This window comes from Pagrus pagrus, assembly GCF_965226575.1.
Source record: "Pagrus pagrus genome assembly, chromosome: 23".
NCBI classification, from domain to species: domain Eukaryota; kingdom Metazoa; phylum Chordata; class Actinopteri; order Spariformes; family Sparidae; genus Pagrus; species Pagrus pagrus.
Genome location: NC_140205.1, coordinates 17,100,830 through 17,118,973, shown reverse-complemented (window position 1 = coordinate 17,118,973; position 18,144 = coordinate 17,100,830). Strand labels below are relative to the sequence as shown.

Below are 18,144 nucleotides of genomic sequence, written 5' to 3'. Positions count from 1 at the left end.
AGAAATTCAATGACATAGTAACATGCGCAATTCTTTTGGAATTATACTCATTCCATTCCAACTAATTGTAATACTTTGATTTAAGGTAAGTAAATATGGTTAGTATTTTGTGAAAATGAAGACTAACGTTACGCCTGTACTTTTTAAAAAGTTTATTTTGATCCTTTTTAAATTATGAACTGATCATATTACTGTTTCATGTATTGTACTGATTTCTGCACCATGACGCGGTGGGAAAATTGTTTCTTGAAACTTTCATGCCAATAAAGGAGTGGTAGCCCATTTGGATAAACGATCTATGTCTCAAGTCAGCGGGTGTTGCATCGACCCCGCCTACATGTGCACCTCCATAAGAAGTCCGACCTCTGAAAACACAATTTTATTATGTAAATCTAACAATAAAGCCTCGGCGGTTTAATAATGGGAATTAAGTCCATTAATAACAGTGAAAACTGAGGAGTAATATTCCCTCAAAATGACGCCGCGTCAAGTGAGAATGCGGCGCCGTACTTTTCCAAAATATCATGGCGTCGGAAGATATTTACTGATGGACACTTTTCCGTTACAGGATATTGCAGCATGAAGAAGGAGCAAGTTGTCAACTGTCAGTTTTCGGTTTGGTATCCGATATTCAAGAAACATACGATTAAAAGGTAAACAACTATAATTTGTACTTGAATACCAGAAAACATTTCATCTGTTGTCGCTGTAAAAAAAAATGGTTCATTTAGCTAACGGCTAGCGCTAGCTACCAGATAGAAGCACATAGCTGCCATCTCTATCTTCTTGCTTATCTTAAGCTTTAATAGGTGTGTTTGAATCCTTTTCAGAGGAGCTTTCTTTAACCTCATTCTCCCTTTGACATATGTATGTGTGTTGTCTTTTATTAACATGTATTTATATGCTATGTTATTACTCTTCTTTATTCCAGTCTGATTCTCCCACTGCCTCAGAATGTAATAGAATATTTACTGGACGATGGGACACTGGTAGTCTCCGGGAGGTATGAGGCCACTGACACACACACACACACACACACACACACACACAAATCCTGCCATTTGGTCTTTTGTGAGTGATCCACATGAGGTCTCATAAGTGATCTTTGGGACTCCTATTAAGTGTTGGCAGAAAGGTTGACCTGACCTGCTATGTTTGAGAAGCTCTGATGTAAAGATGCTAAGGGGTTTGCTTGTAGCAGATGATACAGGTTGACCCTGTTGTTATGGTCATATACTCATCTGTTGTTTCTCTTCCCTTCAGTGACCATAACACACAGCAGACTCACACTAACAACAGCGACTCGGATGCAGAAGAAGACGTTCAGGTACGGGAACAGAAACTAAGGTTGTGTGTCCGCTTGGAGGCTCTCTTTGGTGCAGATCCTGTTCTATTTTGGCTCATCTCTTTGAAAGGAAATTTGTCTTTACTGAAAAAAATTCACAACCATAAAATATTTCACATTTTCACAGGAAGGTGTCACCCTATTCTGTCATTTGAGAAGTCACTTTGTCATTGTTTTTTTACAATGTCATTGTTTAGTTATCTGTGAAATTATTTGTGACGGATTATTAGATTTGTTAAAAGACCCATGCTGAGATTGTAGACTGCAGTTAGAGAGTCAGTAGGGAAACTCTGACACAGAGTTCACTTTTAAAATGAAGAGGTAATTTATAACAAAACCTTGGTTAATGAACACACATGACAAATACATGTTTTAAAGGTTTTCAGTCTTTTTTCAGAGGCTTATATCAGGGAGAAATTGTGTTGTCTTTTGACAGTACTTTTTACATAACTACTTTGTCTGGTGAACAGACAACCTAACAGCATTTACACAGCAGTTAAACAGTAATTAGAAATGTATTTAATGGTGTCTTTTTAACCTCTCATCCTGTTTCTTGTCCTCTGCTTCCCTCTAGTGGTCAGATGATGAGACAACCACCACTGTCACTGTAAGCACATTTAATGTTTCTCATCCAAATGCACTGTCTGTAATTATGAGGCCAAACAAACATGATACACTCATTTCCCACCTGAAAAAGCTTTTGTTTAACATGTTTGAACACTTTTATTCTGCACACCTACTCTTTGTATGCAACAGAACTATGTATTTTAATACCCCCATGTTTATCATTTGATAACACTATAATTATGACTGCAGTTCATGATGTGTCATTGCGTCTGTTAGGCTCCTGAGTTCCCAGAATTCACCTCTAAAGTGCTGGAGGCTATAAACGCCCTGGGTGGGCGTGTCTTTCCCAAACTCAACTGGAGCGCTCCTCGGGTAAAACACTGCACACATGACCAGCTTTGTATGACTGTTTTATTTTAAGGTTGCAGACTGGCTTGTCATGATGAATACTTTTGTTGGACAATGTGAGAAATTAAATAGTTTTCCATTCAGTAAGAAATATACTGTAAACACCGTATCAGGATGTGAGAGCAGAAGGGGAGAAACCCCTTTTGCTGTAAGTGTCATAGAGTCAGACGAGAGACAATTGCCTCTCGTCTGAGGTGTTACAGGAAGATAGATGGTAGACGACATTTACATTCTAATTAAGTAGCAAAAGGGTCACTGTCCTGGGAAAGAGACGATCCACCAAACATCAAGGGGTCATTGTTCTGGGAAGAAATGTTGTAACCCCCCACTCTGTTTTGTATTTAAGTCAGAAACACTTGGAAGACGGGAGAGAACACTTTGGGTCTTCTCTCCATGCAGCATGTTTTAAAGAGATCTGATTCATGATACTGATTCTGAAGTTCTTCAGAGAATTAGCAACTCTCTACTTGAACAAGGAGAAATTCCCTTACACAATACTGTATATTGTCCCAGAAATGATGTTATTGTCATTTTAAGACCATTTTATGTCACCAATAGAATGATAATATAGTAGCATAATAATGCAAGTGCACCCTTTCAAAGAGCAATGAGTTTTTAATTCTTCAGACATTGGAATTTGAATTTGAGAAAAATATTAAAATATTCTAAATAGATTGAACATAAAACAGTTAATTAAACCACACAATCAAAACAATAAATTAAATGGACTTTCTGGCTACGTCAAAACATTTTTCAACATTTGGCACAGGGGTGTAGAGATGAGATTAGATGAGCTTTTAGGTAAGTTGTGTTGCCACTTTTTAAAGTAAAATGAACACACCGGCTCACTTATGTCAATGGGCTCTCCTCTCACCCCCAAAATGTTCCCACACTGGAGCTGTGGAGCGCGGCTTCGGGACTAAGTCTATTTGGACTCATTCTTCCAAACTTTCTGGCTGGAATCATGCTGTCTTTCAGGACACGCCCCTTGGCGCCTCATACAGACGCACAACATACTCTTCAGCGTCTGTATGCGATGCACAAAACCTTCCTGCCAGAAAGCTGAAGGGTGCATGACAAACCACCTCAACGTATTCGACTAGCAACGAATGAGACTGACCTGAGTTAGCTAACTAGTTTGCTGTTATGGATAGGTGCTGCACAGTGATGTAGTGTAACGTTAGGTTAGCTAGCTTACACTTCATGAGTGCAGAACGATTAGCCTAACATCAGTGTTGGGGGTTGATGTGCATTTTATTTTACAACTTGATCATTGCCAATAATATGTTGGATCCATGTTCATGTGTATTTTTAAACACATTTACATTTTTGAAAAAGTTCCAACTTTCAAAATACCATCAAACAATAATTTGGCGTCCCCCTTGCAATAACTATGCAGACCCCCCTGTTGAAGACCAAGTTTTGGGAGCAGCGGGCGCAGGTTCCACCAGAATGCACTAATTACTCACCAATCCCACAATCCATTAGTTTACACACAGACACTCTTGACTAACAGCAGGGGTCGCCACACTCAGCATAGTTTTTTTCTGTTCATTCTGCTTGTAATGGTGGAGAAATCCCTGCCGTTTATTTTGGCGTTATGTTGGCGACGTTCTTATGTAAACACAACAGGCAATGTCAAGGTCAGCTAAAATGATCGAGATCATGTCCATTCATCATATGATAAGTGGATAATATAATCATTATGACAGGGAGTATTAAATTCATTAGAAAAGTGTGTCACATGACCTCTTTTTATTTGTAGCATAAGCACATAATTTGTTGGCTAAAAGCCCTCTCCTGTTCAGTGCAGAGACAAATTAGAATTGCCTCTTGGAACACTGCCAGCACCAAGAATTGAGGCATAACTAAAAAACTGTGTGTGTGTGTGTGTGTGTGTGTGTGTGTGTGTGTGTGTGTGTGTCTTTCAGGATGCTAACTGGATCGCTCTGAACAGTTCCCTGCAGTGTCACAGCCTCAGCGATATATTCCTGCTGTTCAAGAGTTCCGACTTCATCACCCACGACCTCACACAGCCGTAAGCCTCTCCATCCGACAACATCGACACACACGTTCAAATACTTTGCATTTAGATGACAACCGCTATCAGAGAAAAATAACCAGCTCTGGTGTGCACGGGCGGCTTTCAATCTGCAGTAAAACACACGTGGCAGCTGGAGAAATTGCAGTGATGTAGATTTATGCCTCGCGCTCTTCTGCTCTGCGTGACAAACGTTTAGCGCCGCGACTGATTTACTGCAGCGTGCCTCCTCGGGAAAACTGTTTTCATGATATATGCTTGTTTGTCTGACTCTTTTAAAACTTCTTAAACGTCCTGAGGGGCTTTTTGCACTCTAACAAACATAAAAATTAAAGTGCAAAGCCATGTGATGTCTTAGTATTTGGTATGTCCCTCTTTTGCTTCTTGTGATGTCACAGAGTGCTTGGCTTCGTTAGTCTTCAAGTGCCCCCAATAAATGTTCCGTGGGGTTGAGGTCAGGTGACTGTGGAGGACTTCTTGGTCTTCTTTGGTCTTCAAGTAGCTCTTGCAAAGCTTTGAGCTGTGTTTTGGGCCATCGGGTTTTGCACAAACTTGTGGAGTCCATGCAAGCTCAAGTGCAAGATGTCACTAAAGCAAAAGGGGGACATACCAGATACTGAAGACAACCTGAAGACAAGATTAACCTAACTCACTTTAATAAGTACATTGCTACATAAACTCAACCTCTGCACAGACTGCATATACACTACAGTACATACCTTTTGTACTTACTTGATGATTTGTCCAAAAATCTGTCTTTAATCTGGTTATAAATTATCTTGAAAATGTGAAATACTTGTACTACTATACTTGTATACCCCTGATTTTAGTTTTTATTTAAAGGTTCTAACCATCAGTCATTTCTTTGTGCAGATTCCTTGTATGTAGTGACCAGGACTCCCCAGATCCAGTTATAAACTATGAGGTAATTAACTTTCAAAGGACAAAGTAAACACACAGCATTAGTACACTGTCTGTAAAGGATGTCAAGTTTGATTTAAATCAAAATATTACATGTGATTAGCTTGTGTTCAGTATGAGTTTACATGTCCCATCATGCAGTTATAGGGGGCTTTTTTGCTCTGAAGAAAAATTCTGTTTTCAAACTTTTTGTCATTAAATGAGTCAAATTTAGTCGGACTTGATGCTTCCTTCATATACCACACACACACACACTCACACCTCGATGGACTTTATCCACCATGCTGTCTTCTGTCCTCAGCTGGTCCTGAGAAAGTGGAGTGAGCTGATTCCTGGTGGAGAGTTTCGCTGCTTCGTCAAAGAGAACAAGCTGATCGGTAAAAACTCTGCACTCACACCATCAGTCGATCGCTGTGAAAAATGTTAAGATATTACTTATTGTTGTTAACTAGAGAGACAATCGTGTTTCCATTACATTTTACAATTTTACATCTTAGCCGACAAGTTGGAGGAAAACATGCTGGATTGATTTACAGCGCAGAATGGCTAGAGGGCGCTGTCTTTACACGGCAAACTGAGCTGGATATGGCTGATATGGAGAAAACCAGTATTTAACAATGATATAACCAGCTCCTTGGAATCCTTGAAAGTTTTTGAATTTGAGGTGAAAGTGAAAGGGAAAGTTGCTGAAAATAGACATGAATAAACATGGGGTCATTGAAAGTGATGGGTCCTTGAATCTCAGGGAACTGGGCCTGGAAAGTCCTTGATAAGTCCTCGAATTGGATGCGTAAGAAGGTGTAGGAGAACCCTGTGTAATGACGTTAGAGCTGTACTTCTACCCAGCAGGCTAATTTAGAAACAATTATAAAATTCAATTTGAGCTGGCTGATGGCGTTTCTGTGTTCCCAGCTATCTCCCAGAGAGACTACACTCAGTATTACCATCACATCTTGAAGCAGGAGGAGCAGATCTGTCAGGCCATACAGGAATTCTTCAGCCAGCACATCCAGTACAACTTCCCGGACGAAGACTGTGAGCATCAGCGTCCTTTTTTTTCTCCCTCACTGTTACACACCTCCTTCAGCTCTCCTCTGCTGCTGGAGTCATTAAATATTTACAGCTGAATACAGGATATTGCGACAGGAGAAAATGCAGAGGAACATTGATCAAATGTGGCATTTTTTGACTTGACAGTATACGTGAATATAGCACATACATATACAGTATATAATGTTAATGTTTAATGACTACATGTTGTTTATGCAGTGGTTTCCTTTCTGTTACAGTTGTGTTTGATGTCTACAGAGATAGCCAGGTAAGCACTGATGAATTTTGAAACAGTCTATTTTCAAGAACGCCATGTGAATGCTAAGTTGCGCCTCCATGTGTATTCTGTGTGTGTGTTGAAGGGGAGGGTGTGGCTGATCGATCTGAACCCGTTCGGAGAGGTGACCGACTCGCTGCTGTTCAGCTGGGAGGAGCTGACGTCTGGAGAAATCACCCAGCAGCAGGTCGGCCTTCGGTTCATGTTTTTTTCCACAAAAGGTTTCTCTGTAACGTGACAATTTAATAATACTAATGTGGTTTCTCTGTACGTGCAGGAAGGCCCGGCGTTTCGCTACACCAACAGCGAGGTGACGGTGCAGCCCAGTCCCTGTCTGAGCTACAGAATCCCACGTGACTTCGCTGACCTCTCAACTGGAGAAGACGCCTACAAACTCATTGACTTCCTCAAACTGGTAGGATGTTTTTACATATCTTTTTTTATGAGTATTTAGCTAGCTAGTGTTGTTGCTGCACAGTACCACACACTGCTGGGTGCTAACGCAGTTTTGCTAGCAATCAGAACCACCTCAACAAGTTATTTAAGATCTGTACACCAGAGAGAGCTGGAGAGGAAAACTAGTCAGTATTAGGGCTGCAACAAGTTATTCTGATGATTATTTTCACAATTAATTGATTAATTGTTTAGTCCGTAACATTTCGAAAAATGCTCATTACAATCTCCCAGAGCCCAAAGTGATGTTTTCATCTTGTTTCTTTTGTTCAACCAAATTTCATTTACCATCATAAATGACAAACAAAGCAGCAAATCTTCACATCTAAGAAGCTGGAACCAGCAGATGTTTGACTTTTTGGTTGAAAAATGACTGAATCAATTAATCGATTACCATCATGGTTCGCAGTTACTTTTCTTTTGATCAACTTATCAGATAATCGACTAATCACTGCAGCTGTAGTTGTTATTATCCCTCATCAGGTCTGAGTATTTCATCCAGTTTTGCCTGTTTATTTCTGTTAGTGTTTGTTACCAAACCTTAAACATATTTCATTTATCCCCAACCCCAGGTTCATCATACAAAACACATTTAAAAAAAAAAATATATATGGCTGGAATTATTGCCACAGTTTTCAAATGGCGAGCCGATGCACAAAGGATTCAGAGGAAAGGATGCATCTACATACCGGAACAAATTCAATGTGCATTACATTTATGCACTGTACATTAGTGACCTGAAGACATGATTTGGAACTTGCGGGCATTTTGAGTATAGCTGCAGAGAATTATGAAGAACCGGTTGTTTGTCTTCTTCTGTCATATTTCTGACAGAGTAGCTACTCAAGGCGCATTTCCTGCCCACAATGATCAATAAATGTGTCATCTCAAATGGAAGTCTGGTGTTTGTGTTATGAAGATATTCTTAGCCTCCCTGCCAGCAACCACAGGTGTCACTAAATCACTCTCTGTAGTGGGTCATGTGCAGATATTGTAAAGAATAAAACTATTAAGAATGATGGCATTAAACATAATGCAGGTTTTGTTTTTAGAGTTCTTGACTGGTCTGTTATATCACAAAGTCTATTTCTCAAGTGTGAATCTACTACACTGTATGCTAAAATCGGAAAATAACACTGGGAAACAGAGTATATCTTGAAGTTTAATCTCTTCTCCTACTCCTTGTCCTCTCTACAGAAGAAAAGTCAACAGGAAGACTCTGAGGAGGAGGAGGAAGAGGAGGAGAACGCTGCACAGTGACACGGCTCCTCTAAAACCTGAAGATAGCTGCTAGTGGCAACAACCCAATATATAATGTTTTCTGCATGAAGTGACTCTGTAGTCTCTGTCCTGTTGCAAGCTTTTTTTTTAAGTCAGCCTGTTTCTGTGATCAGTACAGTTCCTAGATAGCTCTTGTGTTTACGCTAACGGAACGTGTTAGATAGCAGATCACGTTAACGGCTCTCTGAGCGCTGTGTTGCAGATAGTAACGGCCCGGTGAGGGGAGGGAGTCCTCTTTCAGCTTTAGGAGTATTTTTCTTTTGTTTTTTTTTATTAAGGGGGAAAAATTGTGTTACTGCAACGGGATGTATTCACCAATACTGTAACAAATGCCTGCTTTTATACTTTGAAATAAGTGTGTACAATACTTAATGTATCTTTATTGCAGCGCATCGTGTCTCTGGATGTAAACTTCCATTGTACGTGTGTGTTTGTGTGTCATGAGGCTGTGACAGACTTCTTAATTTAACACTAAAGCCGTTCATCACTGAGTCACCTTTAATTTTCTGTCCAGCCATCCCCGCTCCTCCATCTCTCCCTGCCAATTTCCTCTGAGCAGTTTTGACACACTCATCGCTCCGAGCCGCTCCGGGCGCTCTTTTTGACTCCTGTTTTCTCCCATCATGCATCGCTGTAGTCTGCTGCTCGAAAAAACACCATTAAACTTCTTGTCGTGTATTGGCTCGGCTGTCAGTCTGGTGGGCGCTGTAAACCAGCACATTAGAAATTGATTGTGCTTTTACGCAACAGCTCTCATTACGCCCGGGAGCTAAATGAGCTGTGCATGCACGACACAGGGCAGTTCATTTTGTTGGGTTTTTCTTTTTTTTTTTTTTTGCCTTCACTGGATTGATAGAGCAATTACAGGGAGATGGAAAGAGCTGGTGTGATGAGAGTTACAGCTCCCCGGGTGAAACGTTGGGGACGGGAAACAGTATACAAGGTGCATATTGGAGGGAATGTTGCACGTTAATCATCATTATGAAAATGAAACCTGGCTGTAAATATAACAGCTAGAGGAGACCTGGTTTGACCTGTGGTGGATATTTGTGCACAGGGTGTGTTGTGTTTAATACGAACCTTGACATCTGACCAATGTTGTTCCACAGCTTAAACAGCTGATCTTAATTGAGCTTTATACTTTTCATTTGCACTTAGTTTGCTGCAGTGCCATTTCTGGTCAATACTGAGCTTAGCCACTGATGAGCTCCATTCTGTAATCAACATCAGGCTAATGAAAACAATATAAGAGTATATTATGTAGCATATTTTGTTTTCTTGAAAGACATGCAAGAGCTTGCTAATTTATTATTTATTTAGAGAGGTGTCGACTGAGCTGAGTATTGACTTAAGATGGGATTTTACACATGCCACTGTACTTATCACAGTGACAAAGCTGCAAAGAATTTTACTCTACTCCATTTCCTCTAACTCTGAGGAGCGTCTTTCAGCTTGTTGTTTTGGTTTCCTGGCCCGCAACTTAGCTGTTTTGGTTCAGTAGTCAGCTCCTTTAATTAAAGGTGCGATATGTAAGAATTCTAGTTGAGCATCTAAAAGAAAATAACTCCAATTATCAGCAGAAGCTGAAGAAATAACAGTTTTGATGTTATGATGACGATAGATATCTACTGAAGATAGCATGCTAACCACTAGCCTGTGCTAGCAGTGCAAACACCAACACATCCTTAGTAATCTGAGCTCCCAGTCTGGACTGCTAGATGCACAGCTAACTAGCTGATGGTAGCCACAGTTAGCAGCAGTTAGTGGTTATTCTGTTGAGTATTAATTCGACAGGGCGTCAGTTCTTACATATTGCGCCTTCAAGTGACTGAACACTACTTACCCACCACCAAACAGTGGACCGACAAAGTTCGCACCTAACTAGTGAGCATAGTGGAGCATTTAGCAGCTAAAGAGCCAGGTATTTCTCTCAGGAGAGAGTGGAAAACCAAAACAGAGCTAAAAGGAGATGAAACGAGTCATCTGGTTGCTCCCTAGTTGCTGCATATGTAAATGAGCAGTTTGCTAACAAATTCACCTTTAAAACGGGACAACTTGTGGCGGCTACAGCTTGTTGCGCTGCCCCCAAGTGGTCAAAAATCAGTTGATGCAGCTTTAAAGTTGAAACTAGATTTGTAAGCTAAATACCACGAGTAGCCTATAGGTAAGATATATGTCAGCTTAAAACACATTTCCGAGAGGTAGAAATGAACTACTCTGTTCACAGATTTTTACACAACCAAAGAGCCACAGTTTGAAGCTAAAAGATGCGGCCGAAGAGCTCTCAAAAGACATCAGTCATGTCTTTGTCCGTCAGCGAAAGTAAATGTAGAAAGACTGCTTCGTCTACACCTCTGTCTTCAGAGAATTAGCTGACATTATTTATCACTCTGGGAAACAGCAGACGTTATATTATTATTATAAACCAAACATTTTGACTTGACACAGAGCCAAGCACTGGTACTGCTGATAACACTGACAGTGCCCTGGTAAGGCATGACAGTGAGCCAATCAGCTGTTTTATTATTTACATCTGTGCTTTTTTTTTTTTACTGTTACCTGTCAAAATGTCCTCTGGAAAAACAGCAAAAAACCCATCATGCGGTTCTTCATTGGTTCTCTGGCTCCCTTTATAAACCCAGCCAATGAGATCATTTCTGCATATGTGCAAACAGGTCGACTGGAAATTATGGCAGTGTTAAAGCTGCATACAGGGAGTCTGCGCCTTCATCCCCCTCGACCTTCATGCCTCTTTTTAGCCATCTCTCTGATACCCCCCTCTCCTTCCTCCTTCTCCTCCCTTTGCAGCTGGGTAATCATCTATCATCAGGGAGGAGGTCAGATCTGCTGACTCAGAGCAAAGGATGTGGATGAGGGGGAGGAAGGAGGCAGGGATGAGAGGGGAGGGGGAGGAGGGAGAGGAGTTTTCCTCGGCTGCTGCTGAGGAAGAGCTGCAGTAGTTTGCAGCCGGAATACTCATGAGCAGCTGAGGCTGCTACACATTGTCCTCTCCCTCTCCCTCCCTCCCTCCTGTGTCTCCCTACAGCATTACACAGACACAAGTAACAGGGCCAGAAGTCCTGACTGGTGTGTGTGTGTGTGTCTGTGCCCCGGCCTGGGATGACCTCAGCCCCTGCAGCTGTCAGAGTCCATTGGATCAGGGCTCCTCTGCAAACTGAAACTTAGTAATCCAGGTGTTATGCGGCCCGGTTGAACCCCGGTATGCGTGCAGCTGTACCCGGGGTCGCTGCTGATCCCCGGCCGGCTGTGCTGAGCCTTGCCGACGCCTTTGGGGATCCCAAATAGTGACGGGAGCATGATGGTTGTTGTCAGCAAGTTGGCGCATTGCGAATTTACTGCTGCCACGTCCTGACCAGAACTACACACACACACACACACACACACACCCCTCTCTCTGGTGTCGGACAGGACGCATGAGCAGCATCCCGCCAGCTCCATTTATTGCCATAACAACATGCACTGCCACAATAAGGCTCGGTTTAAGGGTAAGTAGACAGCACAGTCAGGGAGTCAACAAGAGGAGAAGAACATTTTAACGCATTAAATTGTAAGTGGAGGAGTGGAAACCCAGAAAATGGACCGACAGCGCAGCAATTAAGGGCGTTTAGACAATTGCAGGTGGCAGCAGGTCCGCGGTCAAGTCACACATACGTAACATGCGTAATACAGGAAATGGGGGGTTTTGCCTTCAAAATAAAGGCACAACAGAAATTACAACGTGGTTTACAAATGTTTGAATTTGATAATAGTAGATACCCTGTATGTGATACTGTTAGATTAAACAATACAAATAGAAGTTTTTGGATTAGAGTCAAGTTTGACTTGTCTGTTATCACAATGACAGATCTCTCTCTCAAAATCATAAACCACTAAACAATTAGAGCCATTACAAACAGCCTACTTAAAACAAATCTGTAAACTATTACAAACTAATGTCACAGATCTTGATTCTGTTCTGATTTTATTTTTCATTTTTACATTTTTTAACAGTGTTCCTGTTTGTTATTTTACTTGTTATATCCAAAAACAAAAACAAAAACTAATATACACTTTATACACCTTACATAATAATTGAGCCTACTTTCAGGTTTCTCACATCGATTTGACTGTTCTTCCTGTTTTATTTTGTGTTTTTATTAAGTTGAAAATGTATATAAAGTTCTGTGCATTCTGTGTATGATAATAGTGATGACGATGACGATGATGATGATGATGATGAAAGGGATTTTATAGTACTGGTAATAGTAGTAGTATATACTTAATTGTTAATGCCACACCATGACGACCAATAGGGCCTATAAGTAATATCTAATTTCCTCCCATTGCTTCATTATGCGAATCAACATGCTCTTATTGTGAAAGCCCCGACGAGAAGCGCTCTTATCTCCGCGTGGCGTTGACAGCTGCTGTCCAGACGGCCGGAGGGGAGGAGGGGGAGGCGGGAGCGAGAGAAGAAGAGGAGGAGGGAGGCGGCAGGGACACGGTAACCTGCAGGAGGACTCGCATGGTCCTGCAGCAGCGGAGCGCACACCACCGGGACTCTCCAAACCTCTCACTCCCAGCTCAGCCTCATTTTTCTTTTTTTCTTTGTTTTTTTTTTACAGAAAAATACTCCCTTTTTTATTTTCTTTTTCTTCTCCCCCACTCCGCATCCTTCCTCCTCCCGCAGCCCAGTGTCGGTCGGACTTGGGCCGGTAAAGCAGCGCCATGGCTCGGGAGAACGGAGACACCGGCAGAGGAGAGACGTGGAAGAAACAAGTCGACGACATCAAGAAGATTTTTGATTTTAAAGAAGTCCTCGGCACGTGAGTACACGGAGCTTCACCTAACTTCACCTCAGATACCTCTGTGATGTTACAGTAACAGTCCGGTGGGGTTCAGTGTACATGTGGGGCTCCGTACTGACACTTTACTCCTTTACACACTTAATTCGCAATATTAGTCTTTGAATTGTATTAACAGAGACTGAAACTCTGAAACATTACTTTGAAGTAACTATTTGAGCTATTTATCCATTACTTTTAGCTTTTTCCTCCATGTATCCATTAGTGTTACTTAGCTATTTCATCATTTATCCATATTAGCTGTCAACTGATAAACGTACTTTTAGCCGTTCGTCTTAGCTTTGTTTTCACACACTCAAACGCAACACGATGTGTTCAGGTGCGACACAATATGTGGATATGTATTTTTCAGTTTTAAATCGAATGACGATGATGATTATTGTTATTGTTAATATTAATATTATAGTAATCAATGTTTTTCAGAATTAGTTGAGCTAATTTCCACGTACCATCTGGTAACTTTGGCTAAGTCCACCCTCTGCATTATGGTATCATTACATCAGGTGTAGCTGTTTTGTAATGTTCTTAAATGAACTTCCATTAGAGCTCTTTACACAACACTAATCCTTGTTGTGGCTTCAATCCTCTCATTAAATTATGAACTATGAAATTCCTTTTTTATATTTATACAAAATGACATCAGCTTGTCAACAAACTCCATGCAGTTGTATTCATGTTATTTTCAGTATCCCATAATTAATTTATATCAGGTTCATATTGACCCTCTGAGCATTTCTTTTGATTTCTCCTGTCTCCTCTAGTGTCACTGTGGTTTTCATGTAGTCTCTTCCGCTCCATGTGGTGTTTATAAAGGGACTCGTACAATGACTTGGGATGACTGTTTTGAGCCTATATGATTATGAGCTTATAATGATTCAGTGCTTCATCTGTTTTGGCACATTCTTTAATATTCCTTGAGGGGATTTTCTTTTGTTGATGACAGCGAGGCTCTAACAGACCACAGGAATTTCAGCCTCCCTGCAGCAGTAACGGTGTCACTGTTACACACTAGCTGCATTTTTACTTTCTCTTTCCCACAGGTCATAAAGGAGATTTTAATCTCCAGATCCATGTTAGGAAATGTCTTCTCTTCCTCTTCTTCTTTCTTGTTCCATCTTCAATCTCCTCATTCAAACTGCAGCAGAATACAAGTCGACGCCCCCCTGAATCTCTCACAGTCAGTCCCTGTCAGCCCCCCTCTGGTTTCCCCCCCTGCTGTGAAGAATGAGCCGCGTGTATTTGGACGGCAGCCTGGAGGGGGACACACGGGGCGGATGCAGATTGGGATTAACTGAGCAGGGATAAGGAAAACTTCCCTCTGAGTAGGAAGTTCAGTCATGTTGTGTAATGACTGATGAGGATGGACGACGAACTACAGTAGCTCGGGGTTTGTTCCTCCAAACACAACTCAAAATGGACCGGATGTGAAACACACACACACACACACACTTAGGATACAGAAGGGTACAGGACTCAATGATCCGCGTCGGCCATGTTGTAGGCACACATTAACCAGAGCTGCTGACGGATCTTTGAACCTGACGCATCAGCAGAAAAGAGGAAGGGGCGATCGTGTGGGAGACGGGGAAAGCGATTTGCAGGGTGAAGGAGAAGAGGAAGAAGAGGAAGAGGAGAGATGTAGCAGTGACTCAGTCAGAAACAGATGAGTGTTCTTTTTTATCAGTGAACAGAACAGGGATGAAAGCAGCAGCCTGGAACCAAACAAAAATGTGTTGTTGCCAGCAGGGTGAAGAAGTCAGTTTCACCAGCAGTGGTGTTGCTTTCAGGTGCAGGAGCACACGTGGGAACACCAAAGCTTAAGATTGATGTGAGTGTTACTGCAGTGATGAATGTTTCTGCGTCAGCGTTTCTGAGCTGCATCTGCACTGACAGGATGTGATGTCACAGATGTGACACTGACCCATCATATTTTGTCTCCTTGTACTGGGTCAACCTGACATACACTGGCTCACGTGTGTTATTGTGCTTGTGTGTTACACACCTTTTCCGTTGTGGCCCTTTCTTAGTGTGTGACATACTATTTTTTCTCCCCTAATGCTGGATTAATGTTGCCAGTATTAGCTTATGCTGGAAAGTGTGTGTGTGTGTGTGTGTGTTTGAATGCAGGCATGTACATGAGGCTCTCATTGGTGTCTTATTACCCTCCCCTGGTGTGTATTCTGTGTGCGTCCCTGTTGCTCACTGTTCAATAATTCAATACCAACAGGCGTGTGTGTTCTTTGTGTGTGTGCATGTGTGTGCGTGTCAGGTGGGACGCATCTCCCAGCAGGAGGGATCACAGTGAGAACAAGCGCAAAAGACAGACAAAAAAGATGAAGAAGAGGAAGACGGCAGAACCAGTATGGGTGCAAACTAGGGCTGCAACTAACAAATATTTTATGATATTTCTATAACATTTCAGAAAAGGTGATAAACTGCTCATCACAATTCCCCTGATCCCAAAGTGATCCCTCTAAATTGTTTCTTTGTCCAACCAACAGTCCAAAACCCCAAAGACTCTTCGTTTTTGCTTTAAAAAATGACTGAATCAATTAATCAATTTTCAAAAAAGATGGCAGTGAATTTTCTTCGGTCATCTAATCGATCAATCACCTCATCGCTCCAGCTCCAAAGTGTACTTTTGTCATTGTGAGCCCATTGCAGCTCACTGCCACTCAGCACAGCGTTTGCCAAAGTTTGGATTAGCCTAATGTTTTTAGACTGCGAGTTGAGGCTAGAGGTCAGGGACTAAATGGACACACTGGAGCGTCTTTCCAAGTGGCTCTGCAGTAAGATTCAAGTGTGTGTGTGTGTGAGTGAGATAGAGACACAAAGTAAAGTGGTGGCCGTGATGGCGATGCATTGTGGGAATGTCACTGTGCCATCTAGGGCACTCTGCCCTTAATTGATGCTCTACTTCCCTGCTGCTGGCACTGTTCTCTCCACTGTTTCTGGGACTGCAGAGCCCCCCCCCCCCCCCCTCTCTTTATGTCTCTCTATATCTTCCTCTTTATGTCTGCAGCTCTGTCATACATCTCACTGTATGCCTCTGTGTTCATCTCCAACAAGCTCTCCCTTTTTTGCACAGCACAGACGAGGACACGATGCAGAGTTGAAGTTTCTATTCTTTTATTGCCGTTATAAATAACATCTCATAAATAGAACAAAAGAGGATTGTTTTCTGTGTGACAACTTCATCGGCGGACTGCTGGCCCTCGTTACTAACAGTGTGTGTGCCTAGATGTCTAGTACTGTTAGATGCACGTGTGTGTGTGTTTCTAAATTTGTTCACGCACACAGACTTGACCACGCTGGAGTGAAATGTGAATACTCACAGTATGTCGGCAGGCTTATCCTCTGTTCATCTGTCCATCTGTTCCTTCCTCTTCACTTTTTCTGCCAGTTTGTCTTCTGTCGAGTCCTTCCCTCAGCCTGCCGAACTGTGTTGTTGTTTGTTGTTGCCGTAATGAACCAGTTATTGTTGTTGATGGCTTTGGTAATGTCATCAGCCATTATGCTGATGCACCTGAAATGATCTGCGTTGTTTGTTCCCGTGATGTTTTTGCTGATGATGTTGGCATACTGCTGATGTGATGTTCATGTTGGTTGAGGTTAGCCTTGTTGTAGGATGCTGCTGTTGACTTTGTTATGGCAGATGTAGATAAATGTATTGATAACGGTATTCGTGTTTTTGTTGTTGGAAAATTATGATTTAATACAATGGACCCTTTTGACAAAATGATCTTAACTCAGGGGCCACTTGCTCAGTTGTCATGACTCAGCAAACTCATTACATACTCAATACATCTTTTGATTCCATGACAAAAAGATAAGAAACAAAAAGGCACACAAAATAGTATATAGACAGTGTACAAAGAAGCAAGATGTCTCACTCCTGAGCAACTTCTGTTATCAGCTTCGGAATAAACGATGTGTCTTAATCAGAATTTTATTGATAAAGACCTTTTAAAACAAGGTTTAACATCATCTGGATGTAGTCTGATGAAGTATATGATCTACTGCTTTCTATTGTTCCCTGTTTTTCCGGAGAAGGGAAATGAAACAGAAAGGCAGAATTGTCTCCTAGCAATGTGAAAGTCGAACGTTTAGCAGGTTTACCCACATTTAAAAAACCTGCAAATGCACTCTAATTTTGGAGCTATGCATCGTGATGAACTCATCAAACTGTGACGTACATGGCAAAATAGTCAAAACAAAGTCTGATGTGGAGATATCAGATGATCAGATAAGCGACCATTTTAGCTTTATTATCTAAACCAGTTTATGTAGAGGTGAAACTGAAAGTGAACACACCCATAATTGTGTCATTTAACTTTTGTTTCCTCTTCTTTAAATACTGTCCACAATACCAATATGAATTACAGCCCAAAAAAAGCCTGAATGATCCTTAATGGTTTTGTTGTTGTTATTGATGACTCTGTTAGTGATGCCATTGTTATTGACATCAGTGCTGACGTTGTTACTTTTGTCTGTCTTCTAGTTTTAGAGGGGCTGAGGGTTTCAGCACAGATTGACACTGAATATGCTCATCTCTGTTTGGCATCTCAGCGCTACTAAAATTTGAGCTACAGTCATGTCACACAAACCGCCCACACACACCACAGGCACACACACACACACACACACACACACACACACACACACACACACACACACAAACACACACACTGAGCAGGACATTTAAAAGCAGCAGAGGGGTAAAGTCTCTTTTTTTGCCTTTGTACACATAGCAAATAAAACGCTTGCATTTGCCAGCTGTCAGGACTCTCCTCATCACCAAATGCATTTAATGTGAAATTATGTGAGTGTGTGTGTGTGTGTGTGTGTGTGTGTGTGTGTGTATGTGGAGGGGGAGCGCACCATCCATCTCTCTACACAGATTGACACGTGTCCAGACCTGAGTATTAATGATCAT

At 41.6% G+C, this 18,144-nt stretch overlaps 2 protein-coding genes across 2 annotated transcripts in view; both read left to right on the top strand.

Annotated features, from left to right (window-relative positions):
* Positions 1-568: 568 nt before the first annotated feature.
* On the top strand, positions 569-9,021 carry cdc123 (cell division cycle 123 homolog). Its single transcript, XM_084345490.1, has 13 exons — positions 569-653; positions 932-1,003; positions 1,264-1,327; positions 1,920-1,952; positions 2,189-2,284; positions 4,252-4,358; positions 5,235-5,286; positions 5,584-5,659; positions 6,195-6,317; positions 6,572-6,600; positions 6,695-6,796; positions 6,887-7,024; positions 8,260-9,021. The coding sequence occupies exons 1-13, from the start codon at positions 580-582 to the stop codon at positions 8,320-8,322; spliced, it is 1,029 nt and encodes a 342-aa protein (XP_084201616.1). The 5' UTR covers positions 569-579; the 3' UTR covers positions 8,323-9,021.
* Positions 9,022-12,846: 3,825 nt separating this feature from the next.
* camk1da (calcium/calmodulin-dependent protein kinase 1Da) overlaps positions 12,847-18,144 on the top strand; it is a 57,437-nt gene continuing 52,139 nt past the window's right edge. The window contains exon 1 of the mRNA XM_084345489.1: positions 12,847-13,169. Within this exon, the coding sequence (XP_084201615.1) occupies positions 13,072-13,169 (98 nt within the window). The 5' untranslated portion in view covers positions 12,847-13,071. The remainder of the gene's footprint in view (positions 13,170-18,144) is intronic.

Excerpts from the sequence above, each read along its gene's own strand:
- cdc123 (XM_084345490.1), top strand. The coding sequence starts at position 580 with ATGAAGAAGGAGCAAGTTGTCAACTGTCAGTTTTCGGTTTGGTATCCG. Across the intron at positions 1,004-1,263 it reads ACACTGGTAGTCTCCGGGAG|TGACCATAACACACAGCAGA; the intron begins GTATGAGGCCAC and ends TCTTCCCTTCAG. Across the intron at positions 7,025-8,259 it reads TCATTGACTTCCTCAAACTG|AAGAAAAGTCAACAGGAAGA; the intron begins GTAGGATGTTTT and ends TCCTCTCTACAG.